Source organism: Amphiprion ocellaris, chromosome 7 (genome assembly GCF_022539595.1).
Source record: "Amphiprion ocellaris isolate individual 3 ecotype Okinawa chromosome 7, ASM2253959v1, whole genome shotgun sequence".
Classification (NCBI taxonomy): domain Eukaryota; kingdom Metazoa; phylum Chordata; class Actinopteri; family Pomacentridae; genus Amphiprion; species Amphiprion ocellaris.
This window is the reverse complement of record NC_072772.1, coordinates 15,830,118-15,856,825: the sequence shown is the minus strand read 5'-3', so window position 1 is coordinate 15,856,825 and position 26,708 is coordinate 15,830,118. Positions and strand designations below refer to the sequence as shown.

At 44.7% G+C, this 26,708-nt stretch overlaps 4 protein-coding genes across 8 annotated transcripts in view; 3 read left to right on the top strand and 1 right to left on the bottom strand.

Annotated features, from left to right (window-relative positions):
* Nucleotides 1–26,708, bottom strand: part of LOC118469647 (von Willebrand factor A domain-containing protein 5A-like) — a 104,195-nt gene that overhangs the window by 50,924 nt on the left and 26,563 nt on the right.
* On the top strand, nt 117–1,820 carry LOC129349287 (C2 calcium-dependent domain-containing protein 4C-like). Of its 3 annotated transcripts, XM_055012064.1 has the most exons (3): nt 117–232; nt 356–392; nt 1,178–1,820. In XM_055012064.1, exon 3 carries the CDS (start codon nt 1,183–1,185, stop codon nt 1,729–1,731), a length of 549 nt encoding a protein of 182 aa, XP_054868039.1. In that variant the 5' UTR covers nt 117–232; nt 356–392; nt 1,178–1,182; the 3' UTR covers nt 1,732–1,820. The 3 variants fall into 3 exon arrangements, with proteins under 3 accessions (XP_054868039.1, XP_054868038.1, XP_054868040.1); XM_055012063.1 differs by lacking the exon at nt 117–232 and having other exon boundaries at nt 243–392; XM_055012065.1 differs by lacking the exon at nt 117–232 and having other exon boundaries at nt 245–392; nt 1,144–1,820.
* gon4la (gon-4 like a) lies at nt 3,080–18,889 on the top strand. Of its 3 annotated transcripts, XM_023280229.3 has the most exons (26): nt 3,080–3,433; nt 4,167–4,374; nt 4,464–4,678; nt 5,582–5,656; nt 5,751–5,801; nt 5,871–5,924; nt 6,546–6,641; nt 6,714–6,806; nt 6,896–7,057; nt 7,971–8,181; nt 8,296–8,397; nt 8,574–8,614; nt 8,717–8,826; nt 8,939–9,119; nt 9,308–9,394; nt 9,515–9,692; nt 9,777–9,927; nt 10,370–10,517; nt 10,855–10,971; nt 13,593–14,447; nt 15,576–15,653; nt 15,730–15,927; nt 16,013–16,156; nt 16,379–16,629; nt 16,789–16,891; nt 16,995–18,889. In XM_023280229.3, the coding sequence occupies exons 2-26, from the start codon at nt 4,185–4,187 to the stop codon at nt 17,097–17,099; spliced, it is 3,996 nt and encodes a 1,331-aa protein (XP_023135997.2). In that variant the 5' UTR covers nt 3,080–3,433; nt 4,167–4,184; the 3' UTR covers nt 17,100–18,889. The 3 variants fall into 3 exon arrangements, with proteins under 3 accessions (XP_023135997.2, XP_035808717.2, XP_035808718.2); XM_035952824.2 differs by having other exon boundaries at nt 5,751–5,924; XM_035952825.2 differs by having other exon boundaries at nt 4,162–4,374; nt 5,751–5,924.
* On the top strand, nt 19,443–26,606 carry LOC111576068 (protein disulfide-isomerase A3-like). The gene is made up of 10 exons (XM_055012062.1): nt 19,443–19,702; nt 20,809–20,887; nt 21,000–21,117; nt 21,405–21,512; nt 21,602–21,731; nt 21,880–21,993; nt 22,095–22,220; nt 23,710–23,892; nt 24,530–24,638; nt 26,176–26,606. Exons 1-10 carry the CDS (start codon nt 19,536–19,538, stop codon nt 26,341–26,343), a joined length of 1,302 nt encoding a protein of 433 aa, XP_054868037.1. The 5' UTR covers nt 19,443–19,535; the 3' UTR covers nt 26,344–26,606.

The following is a 26,708-nucleotide window of genomic DNA, read 5'->3' as shown; positions in this document are numbered from 1 at the left end:
CTACAAGAATTGAATCGAAGCATATAAAAATTTATTCAGGATATGTTACTAGGTTAAATATAAATTCAGTTAAAAAAAAAACACCAAACACCATAACAGGAAGAGACGACCATAGGAATGCTTCTTAATTTCCACCTTAATTAAGGTGGTCTGCAGGTGTGACAGTGAGCAGCCTCTGATCATCTGATTGATTGGATCCCCCTGCTGCTGCTCTTAAACCCCTTCAGAGCAGGTGAGTTGACTTCCCCTCCATCAACTGTCAGTTTGAAATGAATTGAAGCTATTGATTTGCTCTTTTTCAATCAGCAACTTTATTGATCTGCTGCTTTAAATCATAAACTTTATTGATCTGCAGAGGAGTTCCAGGTAGACGTGCTGTTTCACCTGTTCAGGTAAACCTGGTGAACTTGAGTTTTTAACTCACTATAAAAATGTACCTGCAAAATTGCAGTCTGCAGCTCAGTGTCTCTTTGTGTCTGTGTCTCTGCAGCTGAATGTCTCTTTGTACCTCTGCAGCTTAATGTGTCCATGTCTTTGTAGCTCAGTGTCTCTGCAGTTGAATGTCTTCATATATTTGTGTCTCTTAAGCTGAATGTCTCTTCGTGTCTGTGTCTTTGCATCTGAATGCCTCTTTGTACCTTTGCAGCTTAATGTGTCTTGTGTCCCTGTTGCTCAGTGTCTCTTTGTGTCTGTGTCTCTGCAGCTGAATGTATTTGTATTTGTGTCTCTTCAACTGGATGTTTCTTTGTGTCTCTGCAGCTTAATGTGTCTTTGTGTCTCTGTTACTCAGTGTCTCTTTGTGTCTGTGTCTCTGCAGCTGAATGTATCTGTATTTGTGTCTCTTCAACTGGATGTCTCTTTGCGTCTCTGCAGTTTAATGTGTCTTTGTGTCTCTGTTGCTCAGTGTCTCTTTGTGTGTGTCTCTGCAGCTGAATGTATCCGTCTTTGTGTCTCTTCAACTGGATGTCTCTTTGTGTCTCTGCAGCTTAATGTGTCTTTGTGTCCCTGTAGCTCAGTGTCTCTTTGTGTCTCTTCAGCTTGCTGTCTTTGTGTCTCTGCAGCTTAATGTGTCTTTGTGTCTCATTAGCTCAGTGTCTCTTTGTGTCTCTGCAGCTGAATGTATCTGTCTTTGTGTCTCTTCAGCTGGATGTATCTTTGTGTCTGTGTGTCTCTGCAGACATTATGTCGTCCGTTAAACCCAGATCGTCTCTGCGATCTTTGGTTCTGACTCCGGACCGGATCCCGAGCTTCTTCATCCTCTCCAGCTTGTCTCCGCAGCCTCAGCGGGCCGAACCAGACCGAATCAGGCTGCTGTCCGACCATGATGAGGCCCCGCCCACCCCCGCCTCCTCCCACCGGCACCTGCTCCGTCCTCGCCACGGCCACAGCCCCGCCGAGTCAGCAGACACGGACCTGACAACCCGGGCGGCCATGTCTCTGTCACATGTCCCGAAGGTGACGACTCCTTACGGCTTCAGCGCCGCGCTGGCTGCGAGCCCGTGCACGAACCGGAGGGAGTCACTGTTTCACCGGAACAGACCGGTGATGGTGACGGTGACCGAGCCGCAGGAGGCGGCGGACCCGTCTCCCTCTGGTTCTAGTCCCAGCGGGACCCGGTCCTGCTTCCAGCCTGTTAAAGCTCTGGGTTTGCAGGTGATAAAGGAGCTGAGGAGACCTGCTGCTGCTCTGAAGGCTCTGAGTCCTGCAGCCCGAAGGACCGCCCACCGATGACATCAGCAGACACACCTGGCAGGTGGAACAGGTTCAGCAGCTGCTGTTTTAAAATCACATTAACATAAAATAAAGTGTTTTAATACAAACTACAAGCTTCATGTGTTGATTAAGTTTTCAAATCGTTTTCGTTCCACAAAGCTTCTGTTACATTATATCTGCATGAGAAGTGCAACTGATCAGTAATCAGATGTATCGATCACCGTAATGTCGCAGTGAGCAGCTGACGGAAAATCGATCCACTCAAACATCCTGCTGTGACTCAGTTGATCAGCTACAGATAAGTAATTAGTTTTACTATTCAGTTTTAATGTTAAAATTCAGAATAAACACCGCCTCAATGTTGCAAATGTCATTTTGAATAAATTTAATTTCACAACACATGTACAGAGAGATAACCACTGATCAATATGAATATCAATTTCTGTGGAGTTATCGATCACAGACAGAACTACAAGACATTGTATCCTTCAAATTTCTCTTTTGGATGTTTTGTGCTTTTGTAGTGAGACAATATCTAATTTACATATTCAAACAGGAAATTTCAGAAAATACTCGTGTCTTTTTTTGAGACAGTTTATCATTTTCATATATATATCTATATATCTTTCTATCTCTCTCTATATATATATAGATAGATATAGATAGATAGGGCTGCACAGTGGTGTAGTGGTTAGCACTTTCGCCTTGCAGTGAGAAGATCCCTTCGCGTCCCGACTTTCCCTTTCTGCATGGAGTTTGCATGTTCTCCCTGTGCATGCGTGGGTTTTCTCCAGGTACTCCGGCTTCCTCCCACAGTCCAAAAATATGCTGAGGTTAACTGATCATTCTAAATTGCCCGTAGGTGTGAATGTGAGAGCGATTGTTTGTCTCTGTATGTGGCCCTGCGACAGACTGGCGACCTGTCTAGGGTGTCCCCTGCCTTCGCCCGAGTCAGCTGGGATAGACTCCAGCCCCCCCGCGACCCTAATGAGGATTAAGCAGTGTATAGATAATGGATGGATGGATATATATATATATATATATATATATATATATATATATATATATATATATATATATATATATATATATATATATATATATATATGTGTGTGTGTGTGTGTGATTTTTTTCGATTTTATTAATTTTCTCTTTTTATATATATATATATATACACATACATATATATATATATACACATACATATATATGTAAATGAAATTTCCTTATATTTTGTACTTTTTTCTGACATTTAATTTACTTCATTTTTGGGTAATTTCATTGCTATTTTTTGACAATTTTACACTTGGTGACGTCAACCTGCTGCCGGCGGCGACAGTGACGTTACAGGAAGTGTAGTTTTTGAAGCGGAGCTTGACGGTTGTGGCGGTCCGAGCTGCAACGGAGAAGCCTGACGGTAGAACCCGCGGTACTGTGGGCGGCGTCGTGCGTAACTGAACCAGACACTGACCGGTAATCTACCTCCGCCTGAAGGAGCGACCTGTCACGGCAGGTTAGCCGCCTGAAGCTGGAGTTCTTTGGACACTCAGGCGGGACTGAATACGGAAATTTGGACGGAGCCGCCGGTCAGAGGCTAACCGCAGCTAACTGCTAACAGACAGCGGCTAACTCGCTGCGGTGGCTCAACACGTCGGTGTGTTACCGTGTTTGGATCCTAACAGCAGCAGAGAAGGGCTTCACAGCACCACAGAAACAAACCGTAAGTCTCCCTGCAGCCTCCAGAGCTCTATTTAGATCCAGTTAATATCGTTTTATTTATTTTATAGTTTAACTGGCAAACTACCAGACACAGAAACCAGCTAATTTTGATCTGTTGTTGACAACAGTCAAAAAATGTTAAATTCCACGAAATGCATGACAATTAATAATCTGTCAAAAATCATCCAAAAGAATGAATAAAACCTAAAAAGATAATAAGGCATTAAATTGAATGCAGTGTTAATAAAAAATATAAGTATACCCAAATATGTTAATAAAACTTACACACCGTTCTAAAAAAAATATTGATAGAGTATCCTAAAGATGCAAGAAAATGCTAAAAAAAAAAAAAAAAAAACCGTCTCAAAATGTAATTGAAGCAAATATGTATCCAAAAGATATTAATTAAAGATGTAAAAATAAATCAATAAGGTAAAGTATGAAGTCTGAGTGGCCCATGGCAGGCTGTACAACTATTAACAAACTGCTTAAACAATAATTCAACTTCCAGAGTTAGACACAGAAGAAGAAAACTAGAAAATACGTTTGAAAAATTCCAAACATTTTTATTGGAATCCCCTTATACAGGTAAAAGCTAAATTTAATAGACGTCACCTGAAACCAGTTTATTCCTGTCATCTGTCTGTTCTACTCAGTAGTTCACTGTTTAGTTCTTTAAATGTTATCAGATGATATTTATATCACAGTATTGATGTCACTGTTTCTGAGGTCAGAGGTCATGTTTCTCCACGATGAACGCGGCCCGCAAACGCCTCAAACTCAGTACGTCCAAACTGCAGTCTGCCACCGACACCAGCTCCCATGATGCTCTGCTGCTTCCTCCTACAACTCCTGCAGGGGGTGGAGCCGAGGAGGCGGCGGAGGAGGGATACCTGCTGGTCATGGAGAACACCACCGACTCCAGCCTCGTCATCACTATGGGTAACGCACAAAACGTCCTCACAGGTCAGAAATGTCCTCAAAAGGCAGGTATGTCCCTCCTGAATGACTGCGGTTGTCTGTTGTCTCAGAGGACAGCCAGGTGGAGGTGAAGGCGGCGAGGAGGAAGGCAGCTAGGAAGAGGAGCAGGAAAGTGACTAATGATGAGGAGAGTGGCAGAGCCTCGGAGAGCGAGGAGGAGGAGGCAGGAGTGGACGTGGAGATTGACAGACAGCTGGACCAGTCACTGGAGACAAAGTCCAAACAACACAACCTGACCACTGTGAACGTCAGAAACATCATCCACGTGAGTGAACACCGGATTATGTTCAGTAGAGACGTGTATTATTCTCTGCTCAAAATAGTCTGTTAATTAAACTGATTTTTGCCATGTGCAGCTGCAGCTAATTTTCATCTGTTGTTCATAATGTTATCGAGGGGAATAGTGATAAAATAAAAACTAAATAAGATTAATAAATCCATCTCTTCATACACCACTTAATCCTCTGTTGGGTTGCAGACTCAGGGCAAAGGCAGGGTTCACCTGGACAGGTCAAGCACACTCACATTCACACCAACAGACAGTTTAGAATCTGTTAAACTCAGCATGTCTTTGGCCTGTGGGAGGAAGACGGAGAACTCAGCAGGGAGAACATGGAAGCTTCACACAGAAAGATCCCAGAACCAGGCTAGGATGCAAACCAGGGATCTCCTAGCTGTGAGGCGAGGGTGCTAACAAACAGAGCCACACTACAGCTCCAAATAAATAAATAAATATACGTTAGCCTCTGGACTGATAGTGTTAAAAATAATCTAATATTATGGCAACACAGCAGAGTCAGCTTTACAATCTGGATTTAACTGTCTGTCAGGCAGTGTTACAGGAGCTGTGGTTAAACAGCAAGTCAGGATTAACCAGATATTGGCCTGACAGTTTGCTCTAGTTCAGCCTGACAGGTAGCCTTGCAGTTCATCTGACTGACAGTTAGTCTGATCTGGACCAGGTTATTCTCCCAGAGTAACTGAGCCTGAACTATGTTGAATGGTGCTTTATGGGCCAGAAGCAAGATGACAGTTAGTCAGGCTAACTAAAGTAATCCTGGATTATCTGGTTAAGTGCTGCAACACCAAACAAACAGAACAGGATTTCGATGCTGTGACGATTCTGTCAGGATGTTTTGAATTTTAATGTTTGACCTTTGACCTGCAGGAGGTGATCACTAACGAGCATGTGGTGGCCATGATGAAAGCCGCCATCAACGAGACGGAGGCCGTCCCTCCCTTTGTGAGTTTCCATCTGTCGTCCAATCAGAATGCTCAGAACCACCGTGAGGTGTTTCACCTGTTTTTACTTATGAAGGTGTTTTTCCTCTCTTCAGGAGCCTAAAATGACTCGATCCAAGTTTAAAGAGGTGGTGGAGAAAGGAGTGGTGAGTCTGTTCACAGTCCATCATCTTAAATCACGGCGGACAGATTCTAAATCTTCTGTTTCCTGTCAGGTGATTCCAGCCTGGAACATTTCTCCCATCAAGAAGACCAGTGACGCCCACAAGGTAAAGGTCAGAGGTCAAACAGGACACCGCTGACCTGTTGTTTATGTGACTGTCCTTCAGCACACATTTCCAGTATTTCACTAACCTGAAGCAATGTTTAATAGCTTTTAAAATAATCTTTAAGCTCAAAATATTTTTTACACATTTAAATAACACTGAGAAATTGTCTAATTTTTAACATAATTTGCATTTTTTGAACACGTAAAACCATTTTATGATATGACATTTACCACTGACATAACTGAACACAAATCTGTTTTAATTGTTAACATTTTTAAGCATTTTTTTAAAATATCTGAATATGCTATTAAACAGTGTGCTCCTCAAGAAACTACATGCTTTGTATGTTTTATTAAGATTTTTTTTTAAACAGGTGAAATCTTGTTTTATTTACATCCTTACAGTTTAAAAATAAACTGTAAAAAAGTTTTCTCAGAGTTTTATCAAAGATTTTAATAAATTCAACACTTTAGAAAAACATCTTGTTTTAACAGAAATAAGATTTTTTGTGTTAAACACATTTGAAAGAATTCAAATCATGTTTGATCGTTTTAAATTTGAACCATTAAATCTTGTTTGTGCTGGTTGACATTAATTTCAAGTAAAGCTGTTTGTCTTCAGGCTCCTCAGTTTGTGGATATTCCTCTGGCTGAAGAAGACTCCTCTGATGAAGAGTACCGCCCAGACGAGGAGGATGAGGATGAGACGGCTGAAGATGTGAGGCCCTGCTCTGATTGGCTGCACCGTATTCTCATGCTCATGATTAATTATTGATCGGTGTGTTTGCAGACGTTCCAGGAGAGCGACATGGAGAGCACAACTTCGTCACCCAGAGGGAGTCGCCTAAGCCGAGTGGATGAGGAGAGCTGCAGCCCCTGGCAGGTAACTGCTGCTTATCATCCAACATCCACCATCAGTCGGATATATGATAACAAACCTACATGACGCTCTGCTGATGTTCCTCCTCTCAGAGTTCTCGAAGCCGATCCAGGTGTTTGAGGGCAGGGCCTGTCTCAATGGGACCTCCCCCTCCACCCAAAGCCCCACCTCCTAAAGCTGTGACTGACCGCACATTCCTGGAGAAGCTTCATGCTGTGGAGGAGGAGCTAGCTGTTTGTATGGAGCCCTACCAGGTAATTCCAAACAATTGTACCTAACAGAACAACCAAGATGAACTACATGTGAGCTTTGAGACCATTTAAAAGATCTTCAGGACTGGATGATAGATATTTAGAACCAGTTGGTGGATCTTCGGGACCAGTTAGTTGATCTTCAGGCCCAGTTGTTACATCTTTGGGACCAGGTAGTTGATCTTGAGGACCAATAGGTAGATCTGTATTACCAGTTGGTAGATCTTTGGGATCAGTCAGTAGATCTGTAGGACAAGTCGGTAGATCAGAAGGACCAATCCACAGATTTATAGGACCAGTTGTACATCTGTAGGTCCAGTTGGTAGATCTTTAGGACCAGTTGGTAGACCTATGATACCAGTTGGTAGATCTTGAGGACCAGTAGGTGTATCTATAGGACCAGGTGATAGATCTATGGAGCCAGTAAGTAGATGTTTGGGACCAGTTGGTAGATCTTTAGGACCAGTTGGTAGATCTGAAGGACCAGTTGGTAGATCTTTAGGACCAGTTGGTATATCTATGGGACCAGTTGGTAGTTCTGTAGAACCAGTTGGTAGATCTTTATGACCAGTTGGTATATCTATGGGACCAGTTAGTAGATCTTGAGGACCAGTTGGTGTGTCTGTAGGACCACTTGGTAGATCTGTAGGACCAGTAGATAGATCTATGTAACCAGTTAGTAGGTCTTGAGGACCAGTTGGTAGATCTATAGGACCAGTTGGTAGGTCTGTAGAACCAGTTGGTAGATCTTTGGGACCAGATGGTAGATCTATAGGAACAGTTAGTAGATCAATAGGACCATTTGTTAGCTCTTTAGGGCCAGTTGGTAGATCTGAAGGACCAGTTGGTAGATCAGTAGGACTACTTGGTAGAGAGTGATTTGATAATGGTTATTGATTATCAGTCTCCCTGTCAGCCTTTGTCTGAGTCAGAGGATGAGGCAGGTCTGATGGCGTACCGGACTCGGTCCAAGCGTCCTCTCCGGGACATCCCACTCGGACAGCTGGAGGCGGAGCTCCGTGCTCCTGACATCACACCTGACATGTATGACTCCAGCTCCGCCCACGAGGACAGGGAGTGGACTGATTGGCTGAGAGGCCTGATGACCTCAGACATGGACAACGAAGGTGAGCGTTGTAAATGTTGTATGGACTCTCAACAACAAGCAGGTCCACATGTGACTCCAGTCTCTACAATCAGCCTCTGTAGCCTCCTTCTCTCTAACTGTCTGTCTCTATCAGAGGAGTGTGACGATGAAGATGATCCAGAGTACAACTTCCTGGCTGATAATGATGAACCTGATCTGGAGGATTACCGTGACGACAAGGCTGTCCGCATCACTAGTCAGTACACACACATACACACAGGCAGAGCTCTTTTATTGATGATCAGAGCTAAATTGATCAGTCTGTCACTTGATGAGCTGATCAACAGGAATCATTCAGAAGGTGCTCAGCTGTTTGACTGATCAATGGCTGACCAGTAAGTGACAACTGATGTTGGTTTGCTCTTTCTGCAGAGAAGGAGGTGAACGAGTTGATGGAGGAGCTCTTTGAAACGGTATAAACACTCATCATATCTGCATTTACCTGTTCATCAGCACACCAACACCTGTCACCTGTTCATCAGTACACCAACACCCTTCACCTGTGTGTATTTCAGCTAAAAGAGGACCTGGCTGGACAGGAGGTGGACGATGAAGGCCATGAGGAAGAGGAGGAGCCACAGGAGGAAACACAAATTGTACAGACACACGCACAGCAGCAGCACACGTATGTAACCCAACATACACACAGCAGCAGTAGCACACATACGTAATCCAACACACACACACACCAGCAGCAGCACATGTATGTAACACGTGTTTGTGTGTTTGTGCTTCAGAGCGGTGGCTGAAGACGAGCAGGAGGATGGACCAATCACAGGGCAGCGTACTGTGAAGCAGCAGCTGGCTTTGATCAGGAGGAGACAGACACACACACCGAATAACACACATTGTACAGAACCGCACACACTGAGGCTGAACGCACAACAGAAGACACGCCTGCAGCAGCAGCTACAGCAGGTACACACCTGTACACAGCTGTACACAACAGTTACAGTTATAGTACAAGTACCAGGAAGAAGTTCCACCATAGGTGATAAATGAAGCAGGTTAACAGACTGACAGCGGGATAAAAGCACAGACACTTTGGCTACACACTGTCTGTCGCTCACCTGTTTCTGTCTGTGTCTCACCGGTCTGTCTCTCAGCACGTCCAGCTGCTGACTCAGGTCCACCTGTTGTCTTCACCTGTGTCCAAACTGCAGAGTGAGGCTGAGACTAGCCGACAGTTCCTGGTAACTCACAGTAACACCTCCTAATCTGGATGGTTGATTATTACTTGTATTTTGTATTCAGTTATTTATCATGTCTGTGTTTCTGATTGTGATCTGTTTGTTTCCATGGCGACCCGTCAGTTTGAGCTGAACATTTTGGCACAGCGTGGCGAGTTGATCCGGTCTGCAGATCGCCCTGGTTTCTGCAGTGTATTCAGGGCCTCCAACCTGCAGGGGGCACTGCAGCTGCTGGAGGAGCTGCGTCAGGCTCCCATCAGCTACCAGCCGCAGCTCCGCCCACCAGACGCCAGAGGATACAGTGAGTAACCTGCAGCAATGCATCATGGGAGGAGCAGCAGGTTGTCATGGCGGCTCTAACGCTGCCTCTCTGGCTCTGTTTCAGTGCGATCCTTCCCCGTCATGCCGGCTGAGCTGGCCTGGATCTTTGCCACCCGTCCAGTCTTCCTCTACCCAGAGCTGCTGCCCTGCGCCAGCCTCGACCCCAACCTGTACTGCCCCCGCAGGACGGCAGCATTCACTGCAGCCGAGGACTGGTAAACACTCACTGCTAACACCTGTTGGAGGACAAAAAGTTCAAATATGAACCAAACTGTGTTTGTCAGAACTGGTCTGAGTTTTAGACTATCAGACTGAGAACATGAGGCTGATTCTCAGAACTTTTACCCTCTGAAGCTCAAAACCCAGCAGCAGGTCTCACAAATGTGTTTTCTTTAAATCTCCAAAATGACACAGTTTATTAGCCAGAGATTCTGATTCCTGTCATTATGAGTGCTACTGACAGAAGACATGTCTGAGTTCTGAGTTCTTCATGTTGTTTTGTTTCCATGGAGCTGCAGGTCTTTAGATTGTAGGGAAAAAGGAACCGCACTGTGGAAAAATGAGACAGGAACTGCTCAGAGTTCAGAGGATTAAAGGATGAAGTGTTAGTACTGTGGACCACATTACAATAATGTGTGTGTCTGTGTGGGTCCTCAGCCTGCTGGTACTCGGCCTCAGGAACATGGAAGGATCATGTGACCCTCCAAAGCTGGTGTCTCAGTTCCTGCTGAGGAAGACTTTGGTCCAAGTACGACGAAGAATCTTGCAGTGTTGCAGACCTGGTTTCCCTGACAACATCGTCAAGGTAACGTACACACACAGTGTTTGTAGTGTAACTCTGACAGTCATGTCAAACAGTTTATATCTGTGGATTTGTTCTGGTCAAACAGAACTTTGTGCTGCTGATTAAATGGTCAAACATTGATGTTAGTATTTGTTTCATGTTCTCGTGTGGAGCTGCAGGTCAGCAGACTCTTTTAACCCTTTGATGCACAACATTGGTCAAAAGTGGCCCATATTCAATTAAATAAAGTTTAAATTAAACCCAGTGAGACAGATATCAGACTAGATTTTCTCTTTTTCTGTGGCGTGATGAGTCTGAGATTACTTATTCGTTGATTGATGCTGCTCTGTGTCTGCAGGCCTTCAGGTATCAGCGGCTGCTCTGGTCGATGCCGGTGGCCTGTCGTCATGTGGATCCAGCAGAGCGGCGCCCCCCTGTGGAGAGAGAGGAGAGCGTCATGCCTCTGTGGCTGGTGGTAGGAAAACAGTCATCTGGTTTCATGTGAATCACTAAATATTTATGCTTTGGTGCTGATGATCAAGGAAGAGCAAAAAATATTTGTGTCAGTCAAAATCAGCCGATGTGCTTTTTGTGATTACCGTATTTTTCGGACTATAAGTTTCTCCGGAGTATAAGTCGCACCAGTCGAAAAAGGCATCATGAAGAAGAAAAAAACATATATAAGTCACACTGGAGTATAAGTTATAATAATAACAATAGAATAAAGAACAACAGGCTGAATAGGTGTACAGTATGTTCACGTAACATATTAACAGTTATTCAGATACACTATAGCATTAAGAACATAACAGGGAGGATGAATAGGAAGAATAAAAATAAAGTTGCGAGTCCAAAAAGCAAGATACCGTTAATATAGGAAAATCTTTGGACAAAACAAGACATTTGAGGAAACTGATCCACATTTTTCACCATTTTCTGACATTTTAGAGACCAAGCAGATATTTTAGTTGCATCTGTAGTTGGAGTGTTTCCTGACTGGCTGTAGTTGAGGTGTTTCCTGATTGACTGTAGTTGAGGTGTTTCCTGACTGGCTGTAGTTGAGGTGTTTGCTGACTGGCTGTAGTTGAGGTGTTTCCTGATTGACTGTAGTTGAGGTGTTTCCTGACTGGCTGTAGTTGAGGTGTTTGCTGACTGGCTGTAGTTGAGGTGTTTCCTGATTGACTGTAGTTGAGGTGTTTCCTGACTGGCTGTAGTTGAGGTGTTTGCTGACTGGCTGTAGTTGAGGTGTTTGCTGACTGGCTGTAGTTGAGGTGTTTGCTGACTGGCTGTAGTTGAGGTGTTTCCTGATTGACTGTAGTTGAGGTGTTTCCTGATTGACTGTAGATGAGGAGTTTCCTGATTGACTGTAGTTGAGGTGTTTGCTGACTGGCTGTAGTTGAGGTGTTTCCTGATTGACTGTAGTTGAGGTGTTTCCTGACTGGCTGTAGTTGAGGTGTTTGCTGACTGGCTGTAGTTGAGGTGTTTGCTGACTGGCTGTAGTTGGAGTGTTTCCTGACTGGCTGTAGTTGAGGTGTTTCCTGATTGACTGTAGTTGAGGTGTTTCCTGACTGGCTGTAGTTGAGGTGTTTCCTGACTGGCTGTAGTTGAGGTGTTTGCTGACTGGCTGTAGTTGAGGTGTTTCCTGATTGACTGTAGTTGAGGTGTTTCCTGACTGGCTGTAGTTGAGGTGTTTGCTGACTGGCTGTAGTTGAGGTGTTTGCTGACTGGCTGTAGTTGAGGTGTTTGCTGACTGGCTGTAGTTGAGGTGTTTCCTGATTGACTGTAGTTGAGGTGTTTCCTGATTGACTGTAGATGAGGAGTTTCCTGATTGACTGTAGTTGAGGTGTTTGCTGACTGGCTGTAGTTGAGGTGTTTCCTGATTGACTGTAGTTGAGGTGTTTCCTGACTGGCTGTAGTTGAGGTGTTTGCTGACTGGCTGTAGTTGAGGTGTTTGCTGACTGGCTGTAGTTGGAGTGTTTCCTGACTGGCTGTAGTTGAGGTGTTTCCTGATTGACTGTAGTTGAGGTGTTTCCTGACTGGCTGTAGTTGAGGTGTTTGCTGACTGGCTGTAGTTGAGGTGTTTCCTGATTGACTGTAGTTGAGGTGTTTCCTGACTGGCTGTAGTTGAGGTGTTTGCTGACTGGCTGTAGTTGAGGTGTTTCCTGATTGACTGTAGTTGAGGTGTTTCCTGACTGGCTGTAGTTGAGGTGTTTGCTGACTGGCTGTAGTTGAGGTGTTTGCTGACTGGCTGTAGTTGAGGTGTTTCCTGATTGACTGTAGTTGAGGTGTTTCCTGACTGGCTGTAGTTGAGGTGTTTGCTGACTGGCTGTAGTTGAGGTGTTTCCTGATTGACTGTAGTTGAGGTGTTTCCTGACTGGCTGTAGTTGAGGTGTTTGCTGACTGGCTGTAGTTGAGGTGTTTGCTGACTGGCTGTAGTTGAGGTGTTTGCTGACTGGCTGTAGTTGAGGTGTTTCCTGATTGACTGTAGTTGAGGTGTTTCCTGATTGACTGTAGATGAGGTGTTTCCTGATTGACTGTAGTTGAGGTGTTTGCTGACTGGCTGTAGTTGAGGTGTTTCCTGATTGACTGTAGTTGAGGTGTTTCCTGACTGGCTGTAGTTGAGGTGTTTGCTGACTGGCTGTAGTTGAGGTGTTTGCTGACTGGCTGTAGTTGAGGTGTTTGCTGACTGGCTGTAGTTGAGGTGTTTCCTGATTGACTGTAGTTGAGGTGTTTCCTGATTGACTGTAGTTGAGGTGTTTCCTGATTGACTGTAGATGAGGTGTTTCCTGATTGACTGTAGTTGAGGTGTTTCCTGATTGACTGTAGTTGAGGTGTTTCCTGATTGACTGTAGTTGAGGTGTTTCCTGACTGGCCGTAGTTGAGGTGTTTGCTGACTGGCTGTAGTTGAGGTGTTTCCTGATTGACTTTAGTTGAGGTGTTTGCTGACTGGCTGTAGTTGAGGTGTTTCCTGATTGACTTTAGTTGAGGTGTTTGCTGACTGGCTGTAGTTGAGTTGTTTCCTGACTGGCTACAGATATTTGTATCGGTTATAAGCTTATCAGGTCTCAGCAGGTAATGATGTCTGTTTGCTCTCAGCGGAGTCTTCCCGTCATCTTCCCGACCATCAGCCGCTACAACGATCCTTCTGGCTCCACCCCTGAGGCGCCGCACTCCTGCAGGGGGGGCGTGGTCCGTCAGAGTCAGCTGACCTTCCTACGCTCCGCCCCCAGCAGCTACAGCTTCCCCCCCAGCTGCCAGTACCCGCCCCGCCTCCCAGATCACCTGGGCTTCAGACGAATCGGCTTCGTGCTGCTGCAGCAGCCCCTCCCCCATCCACCCACCGGTTCCTCCCCATCACCTCCTCCTGCTGACTTCTCCTCATCACCTCCTCCTGCTAACTTCTCCCCATCACCTCCTCCTGCTGACTTCTCCCCATCACCTCCTCCTGCTGACTTCTCCTCATCACCTCCTCCTGCTGACTTCTCCTCATCACCTCCGCCTCCACGAGCACCACTCCAACGCCTCCTGCAGACCAGAACTGACAACCCTGCCAACATCACACCCTCCTCCATCTCTACAGCAACCAGAGAGCGAATCAGACGCCATTGTCAGATGCTGGCATGTCTGAGGAGGAGCAGGGTGACTCCGCCTCCTGCTGGGAGAGATGCCCTGAACACCACACTGCCACCTCCTCCTGAAGGCCCCTCATCTTTACCGCTGTTGGCAGATGATGTCATCAGAGTGAAGGAAGAAGAAGAAGAGGAGGAGGAGGAAGAGGAGGGCGACATCCGCCTGACTTTGTCTGAATCTTCGTCCAGCGCTGCAGGAAGTGATGATGACCTGGAGGAGGCAGAGCCAGACAGGAAGCAAGAACAGACTCTGCCATCCAGAGAAAAAGAGGATAGAGGAACATCTTCAGATGAATCCAGAGCGTCTGTCGTCCAGCTGCAGGTAAGCATGCAGATTTTGTTCACGTGTCCCTGCTTTCAAAAACCAACAGGAACAAGAACCAAAAACAGAAGTCCAGGAAAGACAAACTTTATTGAAAATTCAGGCTCCAAAGTAGAAACTCAGTGAAACTAAACCGAGTCCAGCTGTGATTTCCAATCAGTCTAACTGATGAACATGGTTCTAAAATGAACCGTGAATAGCAGAACTTTCTCAGTTCTGGACCTATGGACTGAGTCTATCTATGTCTGCATCATGGACCACATTCAAAGGAATTGAGCAGAGGAAGCGAAAAATCTGACTGTGAGACTTGACAAAGATGGAAAAGGATCCAGGAAGATCAGTGAGCAACTAAAAACCAATCAGGAGGTATAAAAGGAGCCATAGTTCCACTAATCAGAGCTCCTAAAATGACTTCACAGACACTGACCTACTTTGACAGTTTAGTTGTGAGAAACAGATGGCAGCTGCTTCAGATTTGCTACAGGGGATATGAATGGAAGTCTTTGTTTGTGTGAAGATCAGACAGTGTGAAGGACATTTCAATTAGAACAATCAGGACAATTCGGAACATCAACCTCTATGGATGGAGGACAAGAAAAAAACATCTGTTGCTGCTCAGAACTAAACTTCCAGATGAAAGTTTGCTAAAGAACATGAAAGTAGCCTGATAAATGTTGGAGGACATTCTTTGGTCAGATGAAGATAAATGAGTTGGGTTCAGATGGAGTCCAGCATGTTTGGTGTGAACCTGACCAGGACTACCACAGTGGATGCATCGTCCTGACAGTGAAGCATGGAGGTGGAAGTGTGATGATATGAGGCTGAACAAGTGACTTTTGTTCCTGTTGTTGAGCCAGAATTTTTAATCTAGGACATCTAAACTGTTAGTTTTAATTTGACATCTTAGCAAATACTCTACTGTTCTACTAACAAGTAATCTGATTACTGTAATGTGCTACAATCATTTAAGTGAAATTGCACTTCACTGTTTACTACTAATTAGAAAAATCATCGCCTCCTATATTCAGATTTATTTTTCCAACCGCTTTAATAATCTGAAAGTTCTACATCAGATGATGAGTGTAGAAATAGTCCATATGTTTACCGATCCGGTGTGTGTGTTTCCAGGAGGAGGCGGAGTCAGCTGACAGCGATGGAGATGATCAGTCGGAGGATGTGGCCTTCGCTCAGGACTACCTGCACAGAGTGAGCTCTTATTCTGACATTCACTTCATTCATCACTTTTATTTTCCCAAACACTGACCTGTGTGTTTCCTGTCAGGTGTGTGATGCCATACAGGTGAGCACCGGACTCCCGGAGCAGCTGCTGCAGGTTCTGGATGAGTTTTCAGCTGCGGGGCCCCAGGAGGCCCCTGACGTTCTGTACAGCAAACTGAGCAGCATCCTGCAGCCATGGCCTCAGTTGCTCAGAGACTTCGCTGCATTTCTGAACTGCAGACAGGCGCAGCGCTGCAGTCTGGTGCGTGACATCACTCTGACATCACTGTGAGGTCACTCAGGTGCTTGTGTTAACCCCTCCTCTTCTCCTTCTTCTCCTTTGGTAGCTGTTGGAGCAGCAGCTGTTTGAACGCAGCCGACGGTTTCTTCGGCGACTGAGACGGAGCCTGGGAGAAAGCTCCGCCCCCTACCAGCAGGTGGTGTCAGTGTTGCAGGGAAGCCCTGCCCCCTCACCTGAAGACATGGACCAGGTATCAGCTGATCATCAGTTTAAATATTTCATCTTACTACAAGTCTAATCAAATTATCAATAATTGGCTGATTGTTGGCCTAATGGATTGAATGATCAATCAGCGTTTCTGCTGATCGATCGATCGATTGATTGGTGTTTCTACTGCGTGTTATATTAATTGACTGATGACTGATTGGTGTTTGTGCTGATCCATGTTCTGATTGATTGATCATGTTCCCAGCTCTCATCTCTGCTCAGACTCCACCCACACCTGCAGCAGGAAGTCTGTGACTTCCTCTCACAGCTTCACGCCCCTTCGTTACCCAAAGCAGCCAGTGCCGACACAGACTGCATTTCCCACAATCCTCCAGACAGGAACATATTCGACCCTCAGACGGCCAATGACAGAAAGGAGAGGGCGGAGCCACGAGTTGCTGGGGCCAAAAACAACAAGATGGAGGCGAAGGGAGGAGAGGTGGTCACCTGGACACGGTAACACAAACAGACACACAAACAGACAGTATCACTGATAAACACACACAGTAACACACAGATGTTGTTGAAACGATCAGAAAACATTCTAATAATAAAAACATTCTGGAAACATGATGTAAATGTCTTCAAAACATTGAACGCTGCTGTTTGTTTTAGTGACGCAGACCGACTCATCCTGACGACGTGTCAGCAGAGAGGAGCCAATCAGAGCACATTCAGACAGGTGTCCGCCCAGCTGGGAAACAGGACAGTCCAACAGGTGTGAGGGGGCGGGGCTTCAACGTCCAGGTGTATAGCTGTGATGTCGTTCTTTTTTAAATATTAAAATGCAGACTTAAGGATGATTGTGATGTTTCCTGCAGGTTCGCCTTCGATTCAAGAACCTCATGAAGCTTTTCCACTCGACCCACAAATCCACCTGCTCCTCAGAGAATTGGCCAAGTAGACAAGACGTAGCTCCGGACTGACCAATCACAGACAGGTTCAGAGCTGACACTGATCCAGATCTGCTACAGCAGAATCGAACCTGTGACACTACAGTTACAGGATGAAGTCCAGCAGAGAAAGAACATTTGTAGAACACATTTACAGAGTTCTGGATCTGAACTTTAAAGGTTAAATCTCCTCTTCAAAGTTTTGTTCTGGAGTCCATCCTTGATGGTTCTGGAGTTACTCATACAGTTGTTCTTTCTGGACTTCTCTAGGACTTGGCCAGGTTCGGGTTAGGGTTAGCTTAACCCTTCTGCACACAGTTCAGAAACTTGAATTCAGCTCAAAGACTCCAGAACACATCACTGAGATTGAGTCCAGAACCATTTCTGCAGCAGTGTTAAAACCGCAGAACGTGTTCTATATTCAGAACCATCATTCTGGGTGTAGGGATGGCGTCACAAGGCCAGTGCTAAGCTAACTGAGAGGAACAGTTAGGACTTCTTTGGACTGTTCCTGTTCAGATCACCAGTTCTGGACCTCATTGTAGATCTCTGTTTTCAGCTGGATTCTAGAAGGAACCAGAACAGATCTGAGACAGAACGTCAAAACTCTTCAGGTTTGTTCCAGTTTTGACCCACAGGTTGGTTCCCGCAAGTCTATTTAAATGTATTTATTCTTAATTTATGTCCTCTGATGTCATAGAGGGGCAGAGTCTTGGTCACGTGATTTAGATGAGGGGCTGCAGGTTTGGTTCTCGTACCTTTGTGTTGGTTTGTTTTTGTTTTCTCGTTGCTCTGTTTCATCTTGAAGGCTCAGGTGTGACAGTTGTGTGATGTCAGCAGGTGATGGTCAGCTGATTAAACGTAAACAAACATCTGGATCTGCAGAAACAATTCAGCATCAACTAGCTCAGCAGTGAAACATCAGAAACATTTGTACTGAAGCAGTTTGTCCTACCATGATGCTCTGGGGCCTTATTTACCAGTTAGTGGAGGTTGTGCCAACGTTCTGTGAAGGTTTTGTGGAAACGTTTGTTTATTCATATTGAATACAGAATCATCAAAAAACTTTTTTACTTTTTTCAAACTGTTTTTATTTCTGTTTGTAAATGGATGTTTCTGTGTTAGAAGGAATTTTACGATGAAATTTGATGTGAAAGTAACAGATCAGCAGAAAGAAAATAAACATTTAAATCAACGTGTATGAAATGACAAAATAACTTCATAGAGTTCTAGTTTTGTGATCATGTCATTTTGTTGGGAGAATGTCTGCATTAGATTAATGTACTAAACACACTGACAAATCTTGTACCGTAAAGATTATAAAATGAATGTCAACATCTCACTGAAACTACAGATTTCAGAAAATCATGTTCAAGCACTGAATCAGAGCTACTAGTTATTATTGTCGAGATCAATTAATCAGCTGTTTTGTCTCTAAAATGTCAGAAAAAAATTTATCTGTTTCCTCAAATATCTTGTTTTGTCCAAAGATCGTCAGTTTACTGTCACAGGAAGAGGGACGTAACCAGAAAATGTTCACGTTGGAGAAGTTGAAATGACAGAATTTACAATGTTTTTATTTAAAAATTACAAACTGATGAACTGATCACCTGAACAGCCGGCGATTCATTTATTAGCTGATGGCCAGTAAATTCATTGCTGCTGCTTTAACACAGTGACACTTTTATAAAATTGTGCTAATAAAGTGCGATTTGCAGGAAATCCATGTTAGTGCAGCTCTGCAGTAAACAAATCAACGTTTACATCTGTGCTCTTCTTTTAAGTCTGTTTTAAAATCTTGGAAATAAACTTGTTTTTGAATATTTCTGTCTTCAGTCATTAATATTTTATTTTCTTTAATATTTCAATAAGTCTGAGAAATTTGAATAATATTGTAGGTTTTTAAATGAGCCACGTACATCAATGTAATCATTACAGCTACAGTTTAAATCTTGTAAATGTGTTCATTGATCTGAATCTCCGCTGCTGTTTGTTAATCTGTTAATGTGAAACAGTAATTTGGAGGCGGGGTTCAGTTTGTGATTGACAGCTGTGTTGACCAATCGTACCAATGACCTTTACGCGCCGCTGGACCAATGAGAGTAGCTCTCCGGTGTTTTTCACTTCCCGTCCCGCCTTCATCTGCAGGCAACCACCGGAAGCACTATCTAAGTTCTTTCACAATAAGAGCTGGACAGATGTTGTCTGGCTGAAAACAGGTCATTGAGTGTGTCAGTATTTACAATTTCCAGCTCCGAGTCCCGGTTAGGCCAGTTTCATTTAAAACGTGTTTTGTGTCATCTGCTCTGTGAGACACCACGTTACAAAACAGCTTTTTATTTTGAAGGTTACCCCGGAAACCAGCGGCCTCCGTTACCGGCGGTTTCCTCGGTGTGTGTCGGCTCTTCTCGGTGTGTCCGCCGTTACCGCGGTTCCGTTCGGTATCCGTCTCCTGTTTGTGTCTCCAACATGGCGGCCTCCGTGCACCTGTTTCCCACTTGCGTCTGTCTCGTGCTGCTGTGTCGCCTTCCCGCGGCCGTGTGCTCGCGCAGGGACGTGCTCGAGCTCGGGGATGCGGACTTCGACTACCTGGCAACGGAGCACGAGACCATGCTGGTGAAGTTCTACGCTCCCTGGTACCGTTAGATAAGCATCATTAGCTCCGGAACACTCCGGGTTTCTAATGTGTTTGTGTTCAGACTGACAAAGTGACGAATCAAACGAAGAGCTGTTTCCTTCACTGCTGCCTTTAATCTCTCCTTGTTTCCTTCCTTTTTTTTCCTTCTATCTTTGTTTACCTCCTTGCTTTCTTCCCTTTTTGGTTCATTCCTTGTTTCTTTCTTTCCTTGTTTCCCTCCTTGTTTCCTTCCTTGTTTCCCTACTTGTTTCCCTATTGGTTTATTCCTTGTTTCCTTCCTTGTTTCCCTCCTTGTTTCATTGTTTTCTTCCCTCCTTGTTTCCTTCCTTCCTTGTTTCCCTTCTTGTTTCCTTCCTTGCGTCCTCCCCTCCTTGTTTTCTTCCCTCCTTGTTTCCTTCCTTCCTTGATTCCCTCCTTGTTTCCTTCTTCTCTTCCTTCTCTCCTTGTTTCCCTCTTTGTTTCCTTCCTTGTTTCCTTCCCTCTTTGTTTCCTTCTTTGTTTTCCCTCCTTGTTTCCTTCCTGGTTTAATCCCCTCCTTGTTTTCCTCCTTGTTTCCTTCCTTCCTTGTTTCCCTCTTTGTTTCCCTATTGGTTTCTTTCTTGTTTCCTTCCTTCCCTGTTTCCCTCCTTGTTTCATTGTTTCCTTCCCTCCTCGTTTCCTTCCTTCCTTGTTTCCCTTCTTGTTTCCTTCCTTGCGTCCTCCCCTCCTTGTTTTCTTCCCTCCTTGTTTCCTTCCTTCCTTGATTCCCTCCTTGTTTCCTTCCCTCCTTGTTTCCTTCCTTCCTTGATTCCCTCCTTGTTTCCTTCCTCTCTTCCTTCTCTCCTTGTTTCCCTCTTTGTTTCCTTCCTTGTTTCCTTCTTTGTTTTCCCTCCTTGTTTCCTTCCTGGTTTAATCCCCTCCCTGTTTCCCTCCTGGTTTCCTTCCCTCCTTGTTTCCATCCCTCTTTGTTTCCTCCCATGTTTTCTTCCTTCCTTGTTTCCCTCCTTGTTTCCTTCCCTCCCTGCTTCCCTCCTTATTTCCCTCCCCCCTTGTTCCTTCCCTCATTGTTTCCTTCCTTGTTTCCTTCCCTCCTTGTTACCTTCCTTGTTTCCTTGTCTCCTTCAGGTGTGGTCACTGTAAGAAACTGGCTCCAGAGTTTGACAGAGCAGCGACTCGACTGAAGGGAAATGTTCGGTTAGCAAAGGTAACACCTTCATTATTATTGTTGTCATTAGCAGATAGACCACCGTCTCACCTGTCTATTTCACTTTTGTGTCTCACCTGTCTATCTCACCTGTTTCTCACCTGGTTGCCAGGTGGACTGTACGACTCACTCAGAGACCTGTGGACGGTTTGGGGTTTCTGGTTATCCCACTCTGAAGATCTTCAGGTATGGCAGAGACTCCGCCCCCTACGATGGACCTCGCACCGCAGGTAAACAAAAACAGCATAAACAAGTCTGTGTGTAAATACTGTCATGACGTTTACCTGAACACCTGTTGGTGGAGGTGAAGGAAACATCAGAATGGAGGTTCAGGCTGGATTAGCGCTGAGGTGCTAACCGAAAAATGGATCAATGGATAGATGGTGTGCAAATGTGTAACTGTGCGTTTGTGTGTGTGTGTGTGTGTGTGTGTGTGTGTGTGTGTGTGTGTGTGTGTGTGTGTGTGTGTGTGTGTGTGTGTGTGTGTGTGTGTGTGTATGTGTGTGTGTGTGTTCAGAGGGGATCTATCAGTACATGAAGAAGCAGACGGGTCCAGACTCGGTTCTCCTGAGGACCAAAGAAGATCTGCAGGCCTTCGTCAACAACTACGACGCCAGCATCGTCGGTATGGTTCTACATTGCCTGACTGTAATGAGTGACATCACTTCAGGTGTGGTTGTTACCTGACCTGTTACCTGTGTGTGTGTGTGTCAGGTGTGTTCTCAGGTGCAGACGGCTCTCGTCTGGCTGAGTTCCTGAATGCAGCAGGTCTCCTCAGAGAACAGTTCAGGTTCGCTCACAGCACTGATCTGCAGCTGGCCGAGGATCATGGAATCCACTCAGAGTGAGTCTGAGGACAAATGTCAACACGCCGTCATGTGTATCTGTTACATGAGTGTTACATGAGTGTTACATGACAGTTACATGTGTTTCCATGTGTGTTACATTACAGTTACATGAGTGTTACATGACTGTTACATGTGTGTTTCCAGGTGTGTGCTGCTGTTCAGACCTCCCAGACTCTCCAACACATTTGAGGACAGTTTGGTCGTCTTCAAAGACTATCTGACCATCGGCTCGCTGAGACGCTTCATCAGAGATCACATGTGAGATTCTTTCATTGATCACAGCAACACCTGCTGGACATCAGAGGAACTGCAGCATCACCCACACCTGTCTGTCCACCTGTCTGTCCACCTGTCTGTAGTTATGGCCTGTGTCCTCACATGACCCTGGAGAACAGAGATCGTCTGAGAGTTCGTGACCTGCTGACGGCGTACTATGATCTGGACTATCATCACAACGTCCGTGGGTCCAACTACTGGAGGAACAGGTAACACATCTGCACAGGTATCACATGTGTACAGGTAGCATACAGGAAGAACACATGGTAACACACAGACAGTCTACAACAGCGGTGCAGCCCTGTGCAATACCACTTAAATGTCAGATGATTCTAAACTCTATCACCTCATAGTAATCTAATTACTTGGAAGTGTTTCATTTGAGGGGCTGCTCAGTGGTGTGGTGGTGGTTAGCACTTTCACCTTGCAGGTAGAAGATCCCTGGTTCACATCACGGCCTTCTTTCTGCATGGAGTTTACATGTTTTCCCTGTGCATGTGTGGGTTTTCTCTGGCTTCCTCCCACAGTCCAAAAACATTCTCAGGTTAATAGGTAAATCTAAATTGTCTGTAGGTGTGTGAATGCTAGTGCACTTGTTTGTCTCTATTTGTAGCCCTGTGATAGACTGGTGACCTGTCCAGGTTGTTCACTGCCTTCACCCTTAGTCAGCTGGGATAGACTCCAGCCACCCCGCTACCCTAATGAGGTTTAAGCACTGTATAGATAATGGATGGATGTTTCATTTGATGAACAATCAAAAACAAACAATTTTATAAAGACTATTTTAAAAAATTATGCTCGAAAATAGAAACTCAAAGAACGAAACAGAGTCCAGCTGTGATTTCCAACCAGTCTTACAGATGAACATGGTTCTAAAATGAGCTGGGAACAGCAGAACTTTCTCAGTTCTGGACCTATTCACTGTGTCTATGTCTACATCATGGCTCCACATGGAAAAGAATTGAACAGAGGAAGTGAAAAATCTGACTGTGAGACTAGACAAAGATGATAAAAGGATCTAGGAGGATCAGTGAGCAACTAAAAACCAGTGAAGCACAAAGTCAGCAGTAATCAGGAGGTAATAAAGGAGCCATAGTTCCACTAATCAGAGCTCCTAAAATGACTCCATAGTCAGTCACCTACTTTCCCAATCTAGTTGCGGAAACAGACGGCAGCTGCTTCAGACTTGGTACAGGGGTTATCACTGGAAACCAGACGACACTGCAGTTAGCTGCAGGCTAAGAGCTACAGCTAACCTCTCAGTGTTAGCATTAGCCTAGCGCCAACAGGAGAATCAGTTCTAGCTGTTAATACTTAGAGTGAAATGCTGGTCTTTCTGTGTAACATCAGGAATGTTTCTTGTTGACTGTTTCTTAAACCTTCAGCAGTTTTTGCTGCCTCACATTCAAAGAGCTTAGCTAATCTGCTCGTTTGTCTCGGGCTGTAATCAATAGCTGTCAGAGATTGGTTGTTACTCTGACATGTAACAGCCAATCAGACAGAGCTGTTGGCAGGACAGCTGTTGCAGAGAGCTGCTACTTCAGAGCTAAAGATGAACATTTAGTTTATCTTGTGATAATCAGTCAATAAGAGCAACAATACTGATCATAAAAATGTCAAAAATCGACGTCAGTAATCTGTAGATCTACAGAAAGGACTGGAGTATTGAAGCTTCTCCTTGTTGTGTGTTGTTGCCAGGGTGATGAAGGTGGCATCTAAATATGGTGGGCGGGGCCTAACATACTCAGTAGCCAATAAGAAGGACTTTCTGTCTGAACTGGAGGATGACTTCGGTCTGGGGACGTCAGACGGAGGAGAGCTGCCGTTCGTCACCATCCGGACCAGACTGGGCCACAAGTACACCATGAGGGAGGAGTTCACGTATGTAACTGGGCCGAACCGGGTCAAACCGGGCTGAATGAGGCTAAATCCTTAGATTGGTGCCTTGTTAGCTTCTGTGTGAACACCTTCACTGTGTGACTTCACACATAATGACCCAATCAGGTCGCAGGGGTAACAGTTTTTTAGTAATCAGATTACTGTGTGTTTCAGAGGGCTAGTTAGTAATCAGATTACTGTGTGTTTCAGAGGGCTAGTTAGTAATCAGATTACTGTGTTTCAGAGGGCTAGTTAGTAATCAGATTACTGTTTGTTTCAGAGGGCAAGTAAGTAATCAGGTTACTGTGTGTTTCAGGGGGCTGGTTAGTAATCAGATTACTGTGTGTTTCAGAGGGCTAGTCAGTAATCAGGTTATTGTGTGTTTCAGAGGGCTAGTTAGTAATCAGATTACTGTGTGTTTCAGAGGGCAAGTAAGTAATCAGGTTACTGTGTGTTTCAGAGGGCTAGTTAGTAATCAGATTACTGTGTGTTTCAGAGGGCAAGTAAGTAATCAGGTTACTGTGTGTTTCAGGGGGCTAGTTAGTAATCAGATTACTATGTGTTTCAGAGGGCTAGTTAGTAATCAGATTACTGTGTGTTTCAGAGGGCTAGTTAGTAATCAGATTACTGTGTGTTTCAGGAGGGATGGTCAGTCTCTGGAGAGGTTTCTGGATGATTACTTCGCAGGTCGACTCAAACGATATGTTAAATCAGAGCCGGTACCTGAGAGAAACACCGCTGACGTCAAGGTGAGACCACAGACTGCTAATAACAGATGGATGCAGCTTCTGAACAAACCTAGACCCGTTTTCTTTTGTAGCTCTTCTGGTTGGTCGTATCAAAGTCTGTAAGAAAACAAGCTGCTTCCTCACTTTGTCTGTTTCCTAGTAAGTTTATGGTCTTAGTTGTGTTAAATCTCCTTCAACACAGAGCAGGAATGCAGTGAAACTAAAGTGAGTCCATGTTTCATCAGATTCTTCGGTTTCTTCGGTCTTTCATATGTCCACCTTTGTTTCTGATGAAGGACTGAATCCTCCTCAGCGTAGAGGGAGTCCACTAATTTCTGCTCACATCTTCTCACATTCTTCACACTGTTTTATTCTGCTGGTCTTGCTGGAGGGGTTGTGTTGCTCTACCTATCTGTGGAAAATACCAGAAAGGTTCTGTCATGTTTAGGTCAGGATTCACACTGTCCAGGTTCTAGATGGACAACTGAGTCATTCTGGAAGGAATTCAAGTAATTTTGGACAAATTTTAAGTAATTTTGGACCTCCGTGCTTCACTGTCAGGACGATGCATCCACTGTGGTAGTCCTGGTCAGGTTCACACCAAACATGCTGGACTCCATCAGAGCCCAACTCATTTATCTTCATCTGACCAAACAATGTTCTCCAACATCCATCAGACTTCTTTTATGTTCTTTAACAAACTTTCATTGGGAAATTTAATTCTGAGCAGCATCCAGGTTTAGTTCTTGTCCTTTGTCCATAGAGGTTGATGTTCTGAAGTGTCCTTCACACTGTCTGAGCTTCACACAAAGTCTGATTTCCATTCATAACCCCTGTACCAAGTCTGAAGCAACTGCCATCTGTTTTTCACAGGTAGATTGTGAAGTAGTTCACTGTCTGTGGAGTCATTTTAGGAGCTCTGATTAGTGGAACTATGGCTCCTTTTATACCTCCAGATTACTGCTGACTTTGTGCTTCACTGGTTTTTCGTTGCTCACTGATCTTCCTGGATCCTTTTCCATCTTTGTCAAGTCTCACAGTCGGATTTTTCACTTCCTCTGTTCAGTTCTTTTCCACGTGGAGCCATGATGTAGACATTGATAGACACAGTCCCTAGGTCCAGAACTGAGAAAGTTCTGCTGTTTACAGCTCATTTTAGAACCATGTTCATAAGTTAGACTATTTGGAAATCACAGCTGGACTCACTTTAGTTCACTGAGTTTTTTACTGTCAGGTCTGAATTTGTGACCTCAGACCGCTCTGTGACGTCTGTCCTCTCTCTGACCTCTGAACCCTCTGTGACCTCTGTCTTCTCTGTGACCTCTGACCTCTCTGTGACCTCCGTCCTACTCTGACCTTTGTCCTCTCTCTGACCTCTGTCCTCTCTGTAACCTCTGTCCTCTCTCTGACCTCTGACCTCTCTGTAACCTCTGTCCTCTCTGCGACCTTTGTCCTCTCTGTAACCTCTGTCCTCTCCGTGACTTCTGTCCTCTATGTGACCTCTGACCTCTCTGTGACCTCTGTCCTCTATGTGACCTCTGTCCTCTCTGTGCTGCAGATGGTTGTTGCCGAGTCCTTTGATGATGTGGTCAATGATCCAGATAAAGATGTTCTGATCCAGTTCTACTCTCCATCCTGTCCTCACTGTAAGAAGCTGGAGCCGGTGTACAGGGAGCTGGCTCACACGGTAACACCTTTATTTTGTATTTTAGCTGAAATTCACTAAATTCCATCAGTGTACACGTAGTAACTGGGGCATGAAAACAGGATTTTAGACAATTTTGCTAATTAAATACTTCATTAAATCCTTTTTGCCATCTGAACCCCAAAACTTGCTGGTAGATTTGAAATGCATCTTGATAATATCACCAGAATCACAGCGTTTGTTGGTTGGAAACGGTAAAAACAGGAAGAACTGACTCAGCTGTGACCATTAGTGAAACATTTGACGAAGAGAAAAAACTGTCTCGATACTGACCGAAGACATTTCTGAGTTCTGTCTCCTCCTTCATGTTGTTCTGTTTCCATAGAGCTGCAGGACTTTAGACTGCAGTGAAAATGAACCACAGTGAGGGAAAAATAAGATCTGAG

Coding starts and splice junctions, on each gene's coding strand:
- LOC111576068 (XM_055012062.1), top strand. CDS start 19,536: ATGGCGGCCTCCGTGCACCTGTTTCCCACTTGCGTCTGTCTCGTGCTG. Junction 21,732..21,879: donor GATCATGGAATCCACTCAGA/GTGAGTCTGAGG, acceptor GTGTGTTTCCAG/GTGTGTGCTGCTGTTCAGAC. Junction 22,221..23,709: donor TCCAACTACTGGAGGAACAG/GTAACACATCTG, acceptor TGTTGTTGCCAG/GGTGATGAAGGTGGCATCTA.
- LOC129349287 (XM_055012064.1), top strand. CDS start 1,183: ATGTCGTCCGTTAAACCCAGATCGTCTCTGCGATCTTTGGTTCTGACT.
- gon4la (XM_035952824.2), top strand. CDS start 4,185: ATGAACGCGGCCCGCAAACGCCTCAAACTCAGTACGTCCAAACTGCAG. Junction 14,448..15,575: donor CGTCTGTCGTCCAGCTGCAG/GTAAGCATGCAG, acceptor GTGTGTTTCCAG/GAGGAGGCGGAGTCAGCTGA. Junction 16,892..16,994: donor GAAACAGGACAGTCCAACAG/GTGTGAGGGGGC, acceptor TGTTTCCTGCAG/GTTCGCCTTCGATTCAAGAA.